We start from the raw sequence: 15,611 nt of genomic DNA on the forward strand, positions 1-15,611 counted from the left end.
TACACACCTCTTTCAGCGTTGTGGCAATTTAGTTAAAGCGCTACGTAAGTCCCAAAGTTTACCAGGTGGGGGGTTGGACCTAAATATCCTCCTATGCACTCTCCCCTCATCCTGCAAATGTTTGCCATAGTTTAATAGTTTCAAAAAGTATTTGTTTAAAAACTAAGACTTAATTATTTTAAACGGGGCTATTGTATTTTCAAGGTTACAGAACCTGCCCTGCGGAAAGATGGTACATAAGGTTTGGCTTTAGTGGGGCGTGCACATTTTCCCACACACACATCCAATGTACCTCCCGGAAGAAGCCAGTGTACAGCTGCAGAGCAGCTCTAGAGTTCTAGAATAGTCATAGCTAATGCTGTCCTTAAGCTCATCCCTCAAGACATAATGATTACACTTCTATTCTGCAGGTGTAATGCCTCTTAAAACAGTGCATCTCCTCCACTACTCAAGGGAAGGCCTTGGCTCAGAGCCATAAGAAAGCCCTATGAATTTAGTCTGACACAATAAGGGCATGTCTACACTGCAAAATTAAGTCGACTTAACTTACATCAGCATACAGTCTCCGCAGTAATTACATTGCTTGTGCGTGTCTACACTTTATTCATTGTGTCAGCAGCGTGTGTCCTCATCAAGAGCATTTATACTGATTGCACTGTCAGCATGGGGCATTGTGGGGTGGCTTCTGACAGCCAGTAACAGTTGATATAAGCAGCACAGTGTCTACACTTACTTTATGCCTCTTGTGAATATGGCGTTATTAAGTCAGCATAGCGAGGCTGTTACATCGGCGAGAGCAAAATGTTAGTGTAGATACTTACATAGTTAGGTCTGCCTGGCATCGACCTAACTCGGTAGTGTAGCCCAGGCCTAAATTTTAAAAGTATTGCACTGTATTTAAAAAACTTTGTACTAAAAAGCACAGAACCACCATCCCTTCTCTCGCCACCTCCATCTCCAGGGATAGCCAGTCAAAAGAAACACACACAAGTACTTAATGTACCCAAGAGATGCGCTCAAGATAACCAGCCAAAATATTGTCTACTATACTACCTCTAATTAACCAGTGTTGTACAGAATATAGTAAACATGAATGTATTTGCAATATAGCAGGAAAGTGAAGCAAAACTAACCTATACACTCTTCAAATCCTGACCTTAAACCACAGTAGGGGTGTAGCTGGCTAGGTGAATTTTGGATACAGAGAGGTCAACCTGATGCCAACCTCAACCTCAGTTTGCTCAGAACTACCCACAATAGCAGCCCACAGTTACACATACACACCGATTACTACTGGGAGTCGGTGCAGTTAAACTGCAAGAGCACCTTAACTAAACTGCTTGTTATGGGACACAAAGTGAGTGCTTGCCTGCAGCCAAGTTCCAAAGATTCTGTGCTCTAAACAGGTAGCATCTCTCACCTATAAAGTTGTTTCTGCTGTAATTATTTAGCATAATACACACACAATATATATATATATCACAGAAATAATAAAAGTTAGTCCCAGCCTTTACATCAGATAATTATCAATAATATTTCCTAATAGTTTCTCAACACTGTCCTTTTGAAGCTCAATGTTTTACGTGGTGCTGTTTTAAACTGTTTCACTTAATATACTTTGACAACGTAAAACAGATTTTTACACTGAATGATAAAACTCTACAAAGAAATATATAAAATTGTATGTGTAACTTAAGCTCCAATAACTGCAGGAAGTTATTCAAGGAGGAACTCCCATCTTTGTAGGACATTTCTTTTGCATTTCCTATCCAGTGTTTAGAGACATAAAATGCTTGCAAAGTTGCAATTTGTTTTACCGTGAACAACATAGTCCGGTTTCCTGCAATATCTGTTGGCTGCACAACGTTGTGTCCATAGCCAAGTTGACGTTTTAGGTTCAGCGAAGTCTCAGTTTCATCAAAAGAGCTGGCAAAACTGTTACTCCTGCAACTCCCATCTTGCAAGTCCCTCTTAAAAGAAAAGGAACGCAGCCCAGGCTGAGAATAAGATTTCCTAATTGGCCTTTTCTCTTCTTCTTCACCGACCAAGGGTTGGAAAACAGATCGCAATTTATCACTGAATGATAATCCTCCAGAATTACTGGCAGTTTCACGTTGTTGGGACAATGAATTAAATTCCAATTTTTTGGTACAACTAACATGGTTAAATTTTTCGATACATTCATCTATTAATGCTGGGGGCGCATTTTTGTGTGCTACTGTCACTCGTCCACAGAACAACACCTCAAACTTTTTGGAAAAAGGGTCTTCAACTTCAGATGGATTATTCTGGAACTCTTCTTGGCGAGCGATTTTTCCAGCCTGTCGAATGGAGCCAATAATCTCAGGCACCTACGAGAAAGAGAAAAAAAACAGTATCAACAAATGGTTCTTTATGCCTAAGACATTGGAATGCTAAAAGGAGACTCCTTATGTCAAATTTCCATTTCCAATTTCCAAGTGGCCACTAATTTTGGGTGCCACCTTTTCTGAGAGACCACCTGGGGACATCGTGAATTTATCTCAAACATGTGCATTAGCAGTTAGATATTGTTCGATAGAAAACCTTGCAGGGAGGACAAAAACTGGTTAATATATGGAGATATACCTATCTCATAGAACTGGAAGGGACCCCAAAAGGTCATAGAGTCCATCCCCCTGCCATTACTAGCAGGACCAAGTACTGATTTTGCCCCAGATCCCTAAGTGGCCCCCTCAAGGATTGAACTCACAACCCTGGGTTTAGAAGGCCAATGCTCAAACCACTGAGCTATCCCTCCCCCCTTCATTTGCTTCCCTAACAAGAGATCATTATCATTATTACACAATCAGTGGACCTGATCTGTCAAAGTGCTGAGGATTTCCAAGGAAGCCTCTGGACTGATTTAAATCAAAACAATTTAAATCACAAATTTTAATCATGATTTAAATCAGCAAGCAGAAAATCTTGATTTAAATAATCAATTTTAATTATGTCTGCATTTGTACGTTTTAGTTATTTTCCTGAAGAAAGGTTGATTCTCATTGGTTGGTAACCATTAAAACATGTTGATTTGCAACTAATTATAGCTTTTGGACTACATTTGGTGCTTCTTTTTGCTAACTAGGAGAATAAAATATATTTATTTAAGCAATTATATAGCTTAATTTAGGTTTATTCAGATCCTCAATTTTTATATTTTTATTATGTTAAGAAATGCATCATTCACCATGCTGTGCGGAGAATAAAATGATGTCCTCCATGCAGTAAAAGTGTCAGAACACCGTTTGTGTGTTCTAGCCCTGGCTCAAGGGACAGACTACTGAATTACCTATGGTGGACCCCACAAGAGTCCAGGGATTCCACTGTACTAGATGATTCATTTTTTACTTCTGATTTGTGTCAAGCTCCGTTTGGCTGGAAATCGAATGAATAAAAAATGTGCAAAAACCAGCATTTAAAATCTATTTATTAGTTAAATAAAACTACTTTAAATGTACTGGATACATAAGAAGAAAAGTTTATTAAAATGTTTTGCATTTAAAACTGATTTATTAAAAAAAGGAAATATCATCAATAGTTAATGAATTGCATTGACTGTTTCTGTTCACCATGTCATTGAAAATTGTAGAACTAGTAGGTCTCATCCTCCCACAGCTATTTTTCATTCATAGATTGAAGGAGAAAAACAAACTTTCCTGCATTTTCAGCTCCCAACTGGTTTCTAAACATTGAATGAAATAGTCATTGAAGTGAACTAGTGTGCTAAGTCGGAGCGCGCAAATGAAATTTGCTGAGGATACCAAGTTTGGAGGCATGATCAATACGGAGGAGGATCGGAACATTATACAGGAAGATCTGGATGAACTTGAAGACTGGAATGACAGGAATGGGATGAAATTCAACAGTACTAAGTGAAAGATAATGCACTAAACATTTCTGCTGCAACCTGGGGCTCCTTAGTTGGAAGCAACAGAGACCTGAGTGTGTGGGTCAATTACAGGATAACTATGAGCCACCAATGAGATGGGGCTGTGAAAAGGGTAAATGTGATCCAAGGATGTATTAGGCGAGGCATTTCTAGTAGAGATATAGAAGTATTAATGCCATTGTTCAAGGCACTGGTAAGACTTCATTTGGAATATTGTGTACAAATCTGGTCATATATACAGAATATAACAGTAGCCACAAAACAATCAGGAATGCCAAGCATTAATGTTATTGGTAGATTAATGGCATATCTTGCACACTTGTTATAACCTTCATAGTAGCACATTCTACCATTAAACCAAAATGTTTTTGACAGAAAGTAATTTTGTTTGAAAGAAACAAAATAATTCCTTTTGTCATATATTTCTATAATTCCACACAGTGGGAGCCCTATCTAAATTAATTTAAACATTCCACCATTTTCAGGGAATCCACGTTAGGAAATACTCAGTTATGATCCACAGAAACTATAAATTATAAAAAAAAGCCCAACTACTATCAGAGGCCAATATTTTAATTAATTAACATGAACTGAATCAATAATAGTTGGAAATCGCTTCTGCTGTCTGAATAGCACATGCAAGTCTTCTTCCAATGGTCTGCTAGGCTCATATTTATATACTTGGTTATGTCACACTACTTTGTGTTCTTTCGCAGCCTTTGATTGGAGTAAGGGATTATATTATCATATCAGCAACAAAGGCTGTAGAACAAACACAAACCTGGTGCAATAGTGTATTCATCCAGCGGAGAATACTGCCAGATATTTAACAATCCAGAATGATTTTGACAAAAGACCAATGAATACATAATTTTCTCCAGAAATGGATCTCATCTAGTGAAAGAAGAAATTTAGGATTAAACCCACTTTCAGAATGATTGTGTTCATGAAAATTTGATTGCTGATGCTGCAGCAGGAGGTCTGGAATAGCATTCTAAAACATCAAACCAGGAGAACCATCTCCCCAGACAAGTACTGAGATGGTGAGGTATGCTTGAACCCCAGAGAACCCTTCTGGAGGTCACCTCTGCTTTTAATAAACATATCCATTTTTTTTTAAACAGTTGAAGTACAACAGGACTATGCAGAAACAATTGAAAGGTTTTACCTTCAAGAGTTCAGAAACTCAGCACTGTTTTTTTTTTTTTATAGATAAGGAAGTATGGCAAAAAGCATTAGTCAGAGGATGAATATGACAAATAACAACAATCAGTCAGGAAACATTACTTCACCCTTGAGCATGATGCATTAATCATCAGTTAAATCATACACAGAGGAAAAAGACAATGGGTCAGGACTTCAAAATTCTATTCCCAGCTACACCACTAATTAGCTGAGCAGCCTTGGGCCTAGACAGCTCTGTGCCTTGGTTTTAACATATGTAAAACGGAGATGATAGTTCTTGTTACCTCCAAGGGTGTTGTGAGGCTTATTATTTAATAGGCCAGACCGTGTGTTCTTCCCTTTCTAGATTGGAAGAGAAAACGGCTGTGGGGGACTTTAAGCCATTTCTGCACCCTCCATAATTCTGGCCCTGTCCAGAGACACTACTGAGAGTAGACATAAGGTTGCGCGTGCCAAGTTTTAGGTGACCATCTATGGACTGTTACTCCAGCACAATAGCTTCCTCTCACACCCTCTCTACCCATTGCAGAGCCAATACACCAGACCCTTAGGACTCAGTGCTTTTAAAGTAAAGTACTTTGAGACACTCTCCTGAAAGCTGCTACTTAAGTGCAAAGTGATATTCCTGGAATTGAAGAGAAACTGGGAGTTGGATGAGGTTTGGCAATTTCCGATTCAGATTTGTTAATTGTAAGGAAAAAGACCTTTCATCTAGCCACATAACTTATGTAGTGTGTCAATTACACATATAATTTGGTTATACATAGCCACATTTCAGGCTATGTCTGCATGAGTGTTTTCTAGGAAATCTTCCCTTGTTCCATCACCAGTACAGCTCCACCAATGGGAGTGCCAGAGTAGACCAATTACAAGTATTCATATTACCATGTTATCCAGACATGCTCTGAGCAGGTTAGAGGACACAATAGGCTAAAGACACTGACAGCTGAGCTACATTCCCATTCTCATCATTGCTACCATTACCAGGACTGTGCTGGTGGTGATGCAATAGAGGCAGATTTCCTGGAAAATGCTAACATCTGCAATGCAAAAATAGCCACTAAATGGAGCTTACCCCAAATCAGTGAAACAGCAGTTTTATCCCTCCAAGCTAGGAGTTTGCACCAGTACAGCTACTCCAAAAGGTGTAGTAGGGGAAAATTCCCAGTGTAGATAGGCCTGTGACCAATTGCTAATGCATTGTTACTGAATTTGTTTTCTTCAGTGTTTATATCCCTCAGATACCCTTCGGACCTTCATTAGACTGCTGTTCTATAGCAAACCGGGCCCTCTATGCAGCTATAATTTAACAAACAAAAAAGACAAACCTAAAATCCTAGGTTTACTTTAAAACAGTTAACGAACTTCACATTCAAAAAGATACACAATGGGCCTTAAAAGGGAGGGATAGTTTTTATTTTGCCTTGGGCTTGAATTTCCTGGTATTACATCATTTATAAATAGCAGCTGGGCTTCAATGCTGTGTCTATTTAAGAGTATTTCCTCCTTTGTTGTGTAAGAACATGAAATGTGTACCTAAGCTCGACACCTAAAGGGCATCCAAAGAGCAAAAAAAGGGGAGAAGTACTGCCACTTGCAACGTACATTAGATTCTAATGGTCAACCTAGAACATTACTTCAGTGGCATAACTGCAACCATTTCTTTAATACATGTGCACACCACCAGGCTGATCAGGCAAACTGATGCAGCATGGTTCTAATATTTAATACTGACATTGAGTATAAGTGATAAATCTGCACTTGGCTGTGCATTTAAACATTTTCCTTAATTTGTTAGGGGGATGAGACAGGGGAGAAAGAGAGAGGGGGAAAACCCACAACTGTTTCCCAAAGGTCCTCTAGGGCTGGATGAAATTGTTTAAAAATATTTTTACTATTAGACTTCAGTAGTACACCAGACCTTCATGTACAGGTTTGCATAGAGGTCTAGGAACCAGTAATTCATAAATTTTAATGTTTGCTCTGGCCCCAACTCCCTCTGTGCTCCCTGGGAAGGAGAAATCACTACACCACTCTGTGTCTCAGTTTCACCAATTGTAAAATGAGTATAATGCTTAGCTGCCTCAGTGAGGTACGGTAAAGATTAACTAGTTTAAAAATTGTTAAGTACTTTCAAGTTGAAATGTTATAATTGCTAAGAATTATTAAAAAGTCAGTCATGCCTGGCTGACAGGCATACAAACAGGATGTTAGGAATCATTAAAAAAGGGATAGAGAATAAGACAGAGAATAGCTTATTGCCCTTATATAAATCCATGGTACGCCCACATCTTGAATACTGCATACAGATGTGGTCTCCTCATCTCAAAAAAGATACACTGGCATTAGAAAAAGTTCAGAAAAGGGCAACTAAAATGATTAGGGGTTTGGAACGGGTCCATATGAGGAGAGATTACAAAGGCTAGGACTTTTCAGCTTGGAAAAGAGGAGACTAAGGGAGGATATGATAGAGGTATATAAAATCATGAGTCGTGTGGAGAAAGTGAATAAGGAAAAGTTATTTACTTGTTCCCATAATATAAGAACTAGGGGCCATCAAATGAAATTAATGGGCAGCAGGTTTAAAACAAATAAAAATAAGTTCTTCTTCACACAGCGCACAGTCAACCTGTGGAACTCCTTGCCTGAGGAGGTTGTGAAGGCTAGGACTATAACAGGGTTTAAAAGAGAACTAGATAAATTCATGGAGGTTAAGTCCATTAATGGCTATTAGCCAGGATGGGTAAGGAATGGTGTCCCTAGCCTCTGTTTGTCAGAGGGTGGAGATGGATGGCAGGATAGAGATCACTTGATCATTACCTGTTAGGTTCACTCCCTCTGGGGCACCTGGCATTGGCCACTGTCAGTAGACAGGATACTGGGCTCGATGGACCTTTGGTCTGACCCAGTATCGCCGTTCTTATGCCGTCCTTTTGCTGGAAAAGTTACCATCAAGTACAATGAGAATTTTGTCCAAGAACTGCATGATCAAGCTAATTGTAAACATGGCCACTGCAAATGCCTAGCCAGGTGGACCTAAATTCTGTGGCAAGTTCCCTGGCTTCTTCAGCACTGTGATGAAAACTCTCTTCTAGCTTGACAAGTTACAAGATGGAGATTACTACTGAATTAAATTGGTGTAATTATGGAATTTAGAAACAGACTAAGTAGGGGCTATATGATGGTGGCAGATGTGGGAATGATGAAGCTGTGTTGATAACTGAATTGATGTTTAATTGTTTTGGCAAGATTTTGAAATCAAGTAATAATGTTTGGTGGGATGATATGTTGCTGAAAGAGTTTCCACATGGGGTTGGATATTCTCCTGGGGACTTGTTCCTTGGTGTCCCTTCTTGGGGGTCTGGTGAATCATCCCTTATGCAGTGGTGAGAGACAAGAGGTCTAGCTACATGTATACGGTAGCTTATTGTTGCCTCGCTCTCCCCCTTCTCCGCAATACACAACTAGAGATGTGGAGCAGCACCCTACTCTAGCTGTGGTTGCAGCTGTACGACGGGAAGGGAGCCCATTTTTGGGGTCAGGGGTTTCAGGGTTATTTTAATCCTACTTTGTCATCGTTATTTATCTGAATTCATTGTCTCTATTGATGGCATTCACAGTCTCTGCTAGACAAGTACGCAGCTCTGGCAACTATGCCAGTGACACAATGTGGTGGACAAGAGGGATGTGTGGTACTGCCACAGGCAGAGGACTCTGAAGACTAAGGATAAAAGACTGGTACTGGGGGATCTGGTCCCTTAATCCCTGCAGAGCTGGGCATGGAGAAAACTACAGAGCAGAGTATTTCCCAGATATAGACTAGGCATTTGACATTTAGTATCAGAGCCACTGGCCTTGTGTAGTATGCTATCTTAAAAGCAAGGAGGAGGGACTCTATTCTACAGTTCATGCTACTTAATTCAAGATCAGTAGCCAATAACCATTTTGGCCATCTATGATCTAATTCTTGATGAAGCACCTGATTTTGAATGTTACCGGGGCCAGCCAGGTGATGTTGCTTTTCCAACCTTGACAGTCACCTCTGTTATGCAGATCACCATGAGCAAAGGGGCAAGTAAGGAGGTAGAGTAGCTGTGCTGGTCACAATTGATTTTACATTTTGGAGGCCTCCACTCTAACCCTGTAGTTGTAATCATAAATAAAATAAACAAACAACCACCACCACATAGGTACGACATTTTCAAACGGTACTGTGCTTTTTGAATTACTTTTCAAGTGGTCTTCACATAATAACTCCATCTTTTGACATTTTCCTTCCTTAATCTTTTTGGAGTTGTGATAGTGGAATACAATTGTTAAGACTGTTTGCTAGTAAAATAAACAGACTTGAACATACATAAAGGGAACAAATAACATATATGAACACTATGGGTATGTCTACACAGCAAACAAACAAACAAACAACCCCCCCCCCCCCGCAACAGTGAGTATCAGAGCCTGGGTCTACAGACTTGGGCTCACAGAGGTTGTGCTACGGTGCTAAAAATAGCTATGTAGACGTTCGGGTTCAGGCTAGCACGCCTGGGCTCTGAAGCCCGGGGGCGGAGGGGAGGGTTTTTTTTTAGCACCACAGCCCAAGTCTGAGTCCATAGACCCGGGGCTCTGAAATGCTGCAATGGTTTTGTATTGGTTTTTTTTGTTGTGTAGACATACCCCGTATGTACACTGTATGTACCTGGGCTTTCAGAACAAACAAGCCAACAATATTCAATACTGTTTGACTCAGATCCATTTGGTGAAAAAACCATTGGGCTTGGGAAAACGTTTATGAGAGAGATCCGACAGGACCAGTGTGACCGCTGGAGGGAGCTGATTGAAACAATAAACCTCAGCCACAATAGCAAAAAAAAAAAAAAAAAAAAAAAAAAAAGGGAAGGGAAGGGGGTGACTATTCAGTATCAGAACCCGGATGGACAACCACCAAAGCACATCCTTACAATCTCTCCCATCCAAGTCACACACCAACTCATCTTAAATAGTAAACAGCCCACAAAGCAAAGCACAAAACAAAACAAATCAAGTAGGAGTTTTTGCTCACTGCTCAGAGACAGCAAAAGTCCCCAGTCAGCAACTCAATATTGAGAAGCTGACAACAGTTACAGAAACCCTGAAGTGTGGAAAGGCAGCTGGACTTAATGGTATACCTAATGAACTATTACTACACTTTGGGATGAGAGCATAGAAGTGGCTACTTGACTTCCTCAGCTCTCTCCTAGAGACACTGCAGATAGCCAGGTTTCAGAGTAGCAGCCGTGTTAGTCTGTATCCGCAAAAATAACAGGAGTACTTGTGGCACCTTAGAGACTAACAAATTTATTAGAGCATAAGCTTTCGTGGGGTTGTAGCCCACGAAAGCTTATGCTCTAATAAATTTGTTAGTCTCTAAGGTGCCACAAGTACTCCTGTTATTTTTGCAGATAGCCAGGCTGCGAAGACAGGCCCAAGTGGCTCCACTACTCAAACCCCATAAAGACACCAATTCTGCAAAGAGCTACAGCCCAATATCCTTACTCTGCTGAACCTACAAGCTATATGAGCAGATGATAGTGGATGGAATAATGCTAATAGTGGAAGGGCAGCCAACTGATGACCAAGCCAGTTTCCACCCAGGACATTCATGCTGTGGCCAAGTTGCAAACCTAACTCAATACATCAAAGATGGCTTCATAACCTACAAAATTACAGGGATTGCATTTGTTGATCTGTCAGCTGCTTATGACACCATGAACTATCATGCACTTCTACTGTAACTGGCAAGAATTTTGAGAAATAGGAAGATGGTCCAAGTCATCTCCTCCCTGCTTGCTAGTCAATGTTTCTTTGTTGAGATGAATGGTCAAAAAAGTCGATAGCGAACTCATCAGAATGGCTTGCCCCAAGACTCAGTGCTAGCACCCTTATTACTTAACGTCTACACAAATGACCAGCTGGAATTCCCCAACGTGCAAAGATTCATTTATGTAGATGATCATTACGTTACCACCAAACAGGAAAGATCTGAGGACACTGAGCACATTCTAACTGGCTCCCCGAGCATTCTTGGAGAAAACTATTGCACACAGTTTCTGACTGCCACCCCTAGCAAGACACAAGTGTGCACCTTCCGCCTGAAAAACTTTCAGGCCAAGGAAAAGCTCCAGATATTGTGGGATGGTACAATCCTTGAGCATATGAACATCTGGAGTATCTTGGGGTCATGTTAGGCTGAATCCAGACATTCAAAGAGCACATCAAGAAGCTGAAAAAGCAAGTGAACTCCAGGAACTGTGAACTCCAGAAATTGGCCATTACAAAATGGCAAACTGACCGCAAAACACTCTGAGCAACCAGTGTGTCTCTGCTACTCAGTTGCAGAGTACTGTCCCTCAGTATGATCACACTTGAGGCAGGCACACAAAATTGATACTGATCTCAAACAATCCTGTAAGATCATCACAGGGACTTTGAAACAGATTCCCACATTGCCGATGTATTGTCTCATAGGGATTGCACCACCACCAGTGAGGCGAGATGCCTTCAGTAGAAAGAAGGCACAAAAACAAGTGAAGGATTCCAGACATCCACTCTTGAATTCCACCATCCAAGAGATTAAGTCTAGAGACATCTTTGACTGTGAAAATCCCTTATCCCCAAATACCACTGGGAAAGTCTACAGAGTAACGAAATGGCAGGAAATGCCAATGATTCTGGCAAACCTGGCTCCTTCAGAACTCCTTCTCCCAGGCGCTGACCTTAAGCGGAAATACTAATATCAGGCATGACCTGGAATGGAAAAGTCTGGTGACAATATGACCAAGTGTAAGCTGAGGAATGATTCCAAATGTCAATGTGGAGAGCTTAGAGTAGACAAACAATTGAACACTGCCTGATGCAGTGCCCTATGTCAAAATCCTGTACCCGCGAGGAACTATTCAACATAAGTGACACCACCAGGTCTTGGCTGCAGTTTTGGAGCAACAAGCTATCATGATGATGAGATAATGAACGTTAAATAAGAAAGTGGTGTTTTTATAGTCACGTTTACCATGACACATACTGTACAGGAACTAGTAATTGCATGAACTTTGCACCCTAAACATTTCCCCTGTTCCTCCCGCCTTGCCTGTCATCATTTCAACCTATGTCATGGTGTATGTCATCTAGTTTGTAAATAACTTTGGACCATGTCTTTTAATTGCCTGGGTTATACCATGCTCATATTGTTCTGTATAAATTAGAATATTCACCATGGAGTGACAGTTTCTCTCGAGTCCCAGAGCCCTTCTCATCAATATCTTATCTAAATCAAATCACATTTAAAGGGCCTGATTGTTAAAAAGAGCTTCTGTCTCTTCTTGCATTCCCAATGTGCTGCTTGCAAATAACTGTGGGTGAAAATGAGGACAGAGGCTTACCTGATTTGCAGGTATAATTAGAAAGTTAGATGCCAGCATCCTTTTATTTGTGCACATAACCACTGTGTCCACAAAATGAAACCCACAACAATTTGTGGGCACAAATAAGGGAAGCCTGTTATATACATATATAATTTCACATGCACAATTTTTGGTTCCCGGAATACTTGTATTCTTAAGTCTTCTCTGGTTCACTTTCTCTATTTAAATATATATTAGTGGATACAGATTCTTTTTGTAAATCAGATAAACAGCTACTGAGGATAAAAAATTGGTTCCCAAAGCCACAAGACAAAGTATTGCGCAACAGTGCAAATAAAGATGTAACTTCACCAAATGGGGCAGTGCTTTATCAAGCGAGCTCCCCGCTTCTTCCTTCTCCTCCCCCCTCCCACCCCCACACACTATGAGGACTGTTTTGGGAAACAGAAGATATAACTAAAGCAGGAGAACAAATGTTTATATTTTAGATGCTGTGAATGTGGTATCTAAATATTGTATGCTTAAAGGATTCATTAATTCACTAACGCAACAGTCCAAGACAAACTGTACATTTATTTAAGTGTGCTGCCTGGATTATTTCTGTTATGATTAAATGGACATCGAATGGAAGCAGATATAGAAAGGTGAAATATACATGCAAACTATAAAATTAAGAAATTGCAAGCAACCCCTTGTCTTTATATTGTTGGTTAATCTAGTGAGAGACAAACCAGCACCTACAGCTTCTTAATATTTGTTTATATTGGTTTACTAGATTAAGACAATTAGCACTTCTACATCCTGAACTGAATCATGAGAAAAATTAGTCATTTTATGGATGTTAGTTTGTTTTATTCCATAATTTATGGTATTTTGAAAAGCAAGAAGCTGCTCCTCCCAGAGCTGACTTTCTCCTCAAAGGGCAAGAAATCAACCCTTTCATTTTTTTCCCACCAAAAGTTATCCCCTGGGGTCTATGCAAAGACACACATTAAAAAGTCCCATGTCTTCAGCAGGTCCAAGAAAAAGAGTGATAAACTATTTTAATTAAGAACGATCCGTAACAGCTGAATGCAACAGCTGCCTTTTGGTAAATATATGCTGACTAAAAAAAGACTATTTATCTAACAAGACATAAGTAGCAGGGTAATGTATTCCGCTGAAGATGAACTGTGTAATACATAAACACTTTAATGCCACAAGACTGCAAAAATGCCAGTATGATTTTCGATGCCAGACACATGCGTCACAACATTGACGGCTTGTCGACTCTTACAGCGCCACTGTAGCGCTCAGTGAAGATGCTACCTACACTGACGGGAGAGCTTCTCCTGTTGACGTAGTAACTCCACCTCCCCGAGAGGCAGTAGCTATGTCAACAAGAGAAGTCCTCCTACCGACATAGCTGTTCACACCGGAGGTTAAGTCGGCATAATTACGTCACTCAGGGATGTGGATTTTACGCACCCCTAAGTGACGTAGCTATACCAAGATAAATTCCTAGTGCAGACCAAGCCTGAATACAGTGGTAACAGTCCCTCCTTATGGCACTAATTCAGAAATGCACTTCAGCATGTGCTTCGTTTTATGAACATGTGTAGTCCTGGAGCTACTTGTAATTAAAGTGAAGCAGATGATTTAATTATTTTGCTGAATTAGGGCCTACGTGGCTATAAGACCTCACCTAGAATAATAAAGTGTCTCAAGGTGCAGATCTTGTAATGCAGCACTTCTAAATTCCTGGAGACTAAGGCCATATCTACACTAGGGATGTAAATACCGTTTAAAATGTTAATTGTTCAAATGATTAAAAAATATGTCATTTAAACCGTTAACCGTTTAAGCGGCTGGGGCCCATCTGGCTGGCATGGCTGGGGCCGCTCCAGCTGCATGCCGCTGCTCCGGCCACACACCAGCACGGCTGGGTCCACTATGGCCAGGGGCCGCTGATGGAACTGTTCTGGCCAGGCACCGCTGCTGGATCCGCTCCGGACGGGCGCCGCTGCGGGACCTGCTCTATGTTTACCAGTTAACCGATTAATCTTTTACATCCCTAGTCTAAGCTACAAAATTAAGTCGACCTAATTTACGTCGGCATAGAGCCACTGCAGTAATTACATGGCTTGTGAGAGTCTACACTTTACTCCTTGTGTTGGCAGTGCATGTCCTCACCAGGAGCACTTGTATCGATCGTACTGTCAGTGTGTGGCATTTTGGGCCAGCTCCCAAAAGCCAGTAGCAGTCAACATAAACATCATAATATCTACACTGACACTGAGTTATTAAGTTGGCATTACGGGGTTGTTATGTCAGCAAGAGCAAAATTTAAGTGTAGACACTTCCATAGTTAGGGTGACGTAAACTGCATTGCATCGACCTATCTCTGTAATGTAGACCAGACCTGAAGCTGAAACATTATTAGACCTTTGGACAAAAAAGCATTTTGATTAATTTGCAGTTTTACTAGTCAGTAGCTGACTATTATATATGACAGATTATTTTAATTACTTTTAAAAGGGTGTTTACTTCCCCATTATTCAGTTAACAAAGCGCTAACTAAAACACAAGGGATTTGTCATTTGATATTTAGCAGAAAATCTAATCGGCTACAAGCTCCTTTCTTTTTCCTTCTCCCAGCAAAGCTCCATAGGGCTGAATATAAGCTCCACAAGAGTGCAGCTGCACAGGAACTCCACTCCTGCAGTTTAGGAGCTCTACAGAAGCTATACTCTGATGTAGGCCATGTCTACACTAGCACTTATGTTGGCAAAACTTTTGTCGCTCAGGGGACTGAAAAAAACACCCCCCTGAGCGACATATGTTTTGCTGGCATAAGCACTTGTGTGCTCTCCCACCAACATAGCTATCACTGTTCATTGAGCTGGTTTTATATTGTCGATGGGAGAGCACTGTCTCGTCGGCATAACACAGCTACATGAGTGATCTTACAGCAGCACAGCAGTAAGCTTGTAAGTGTAGACATGGCCTAAGTCAAGTATTGCAATATTTTAGTTACTAATACAGTAAGCATCCTTTAGTATATTTTGCAAAAGTAATGAATTTTAGCACTGAGCCCTCACTACACAACTATTAAATCTTTGCCAAGACATGGGAACATT

At 40.6% G+C, this 15,611-nt stretch overlaps 1 protein-coding gene across 3 annotated transcripts in view; it reads right to left on the bottom strand.

Annotated features, from left to right (window-relative positions):
- The window catches only part of TBC1D1 (TBC1 domain family member 1), a 183,651-nt gene that overhangs the window by 94,450 nt on the left and 73,590 nt on the right, over positions 1-15,611 (bottom strand). For all 3 annotated transcript variants that reach the window (XM_065405017.1, XM_065405016.1, XM_065405015.1), the window contains exon 2: positions 1,818-2,351. In XM_065405017.1, the coding sequence (XP_065261089.1) occupies positions 1,818-2,351 (534 nt within the window). The remainder of the gene's footprint in view (positions 1-1,817; positions 2,352-15,611) is intronic.

The sequence above is a fragment of the Emys orbicularis genome, chromosome 5 (genome assembly GCF_028017835.1).
Source record: "Emys orbicularis isolate rEmyOrb1 chromosome 5, rEmyOrb1.hap1, whole genome shotgun sequence".
NCBI classification, from domain to species: domain Eukaryota; kingdom Metazoa; phylum Chordata; order Testudines; family Emydidae; genus Emys; species Emys orbicularis.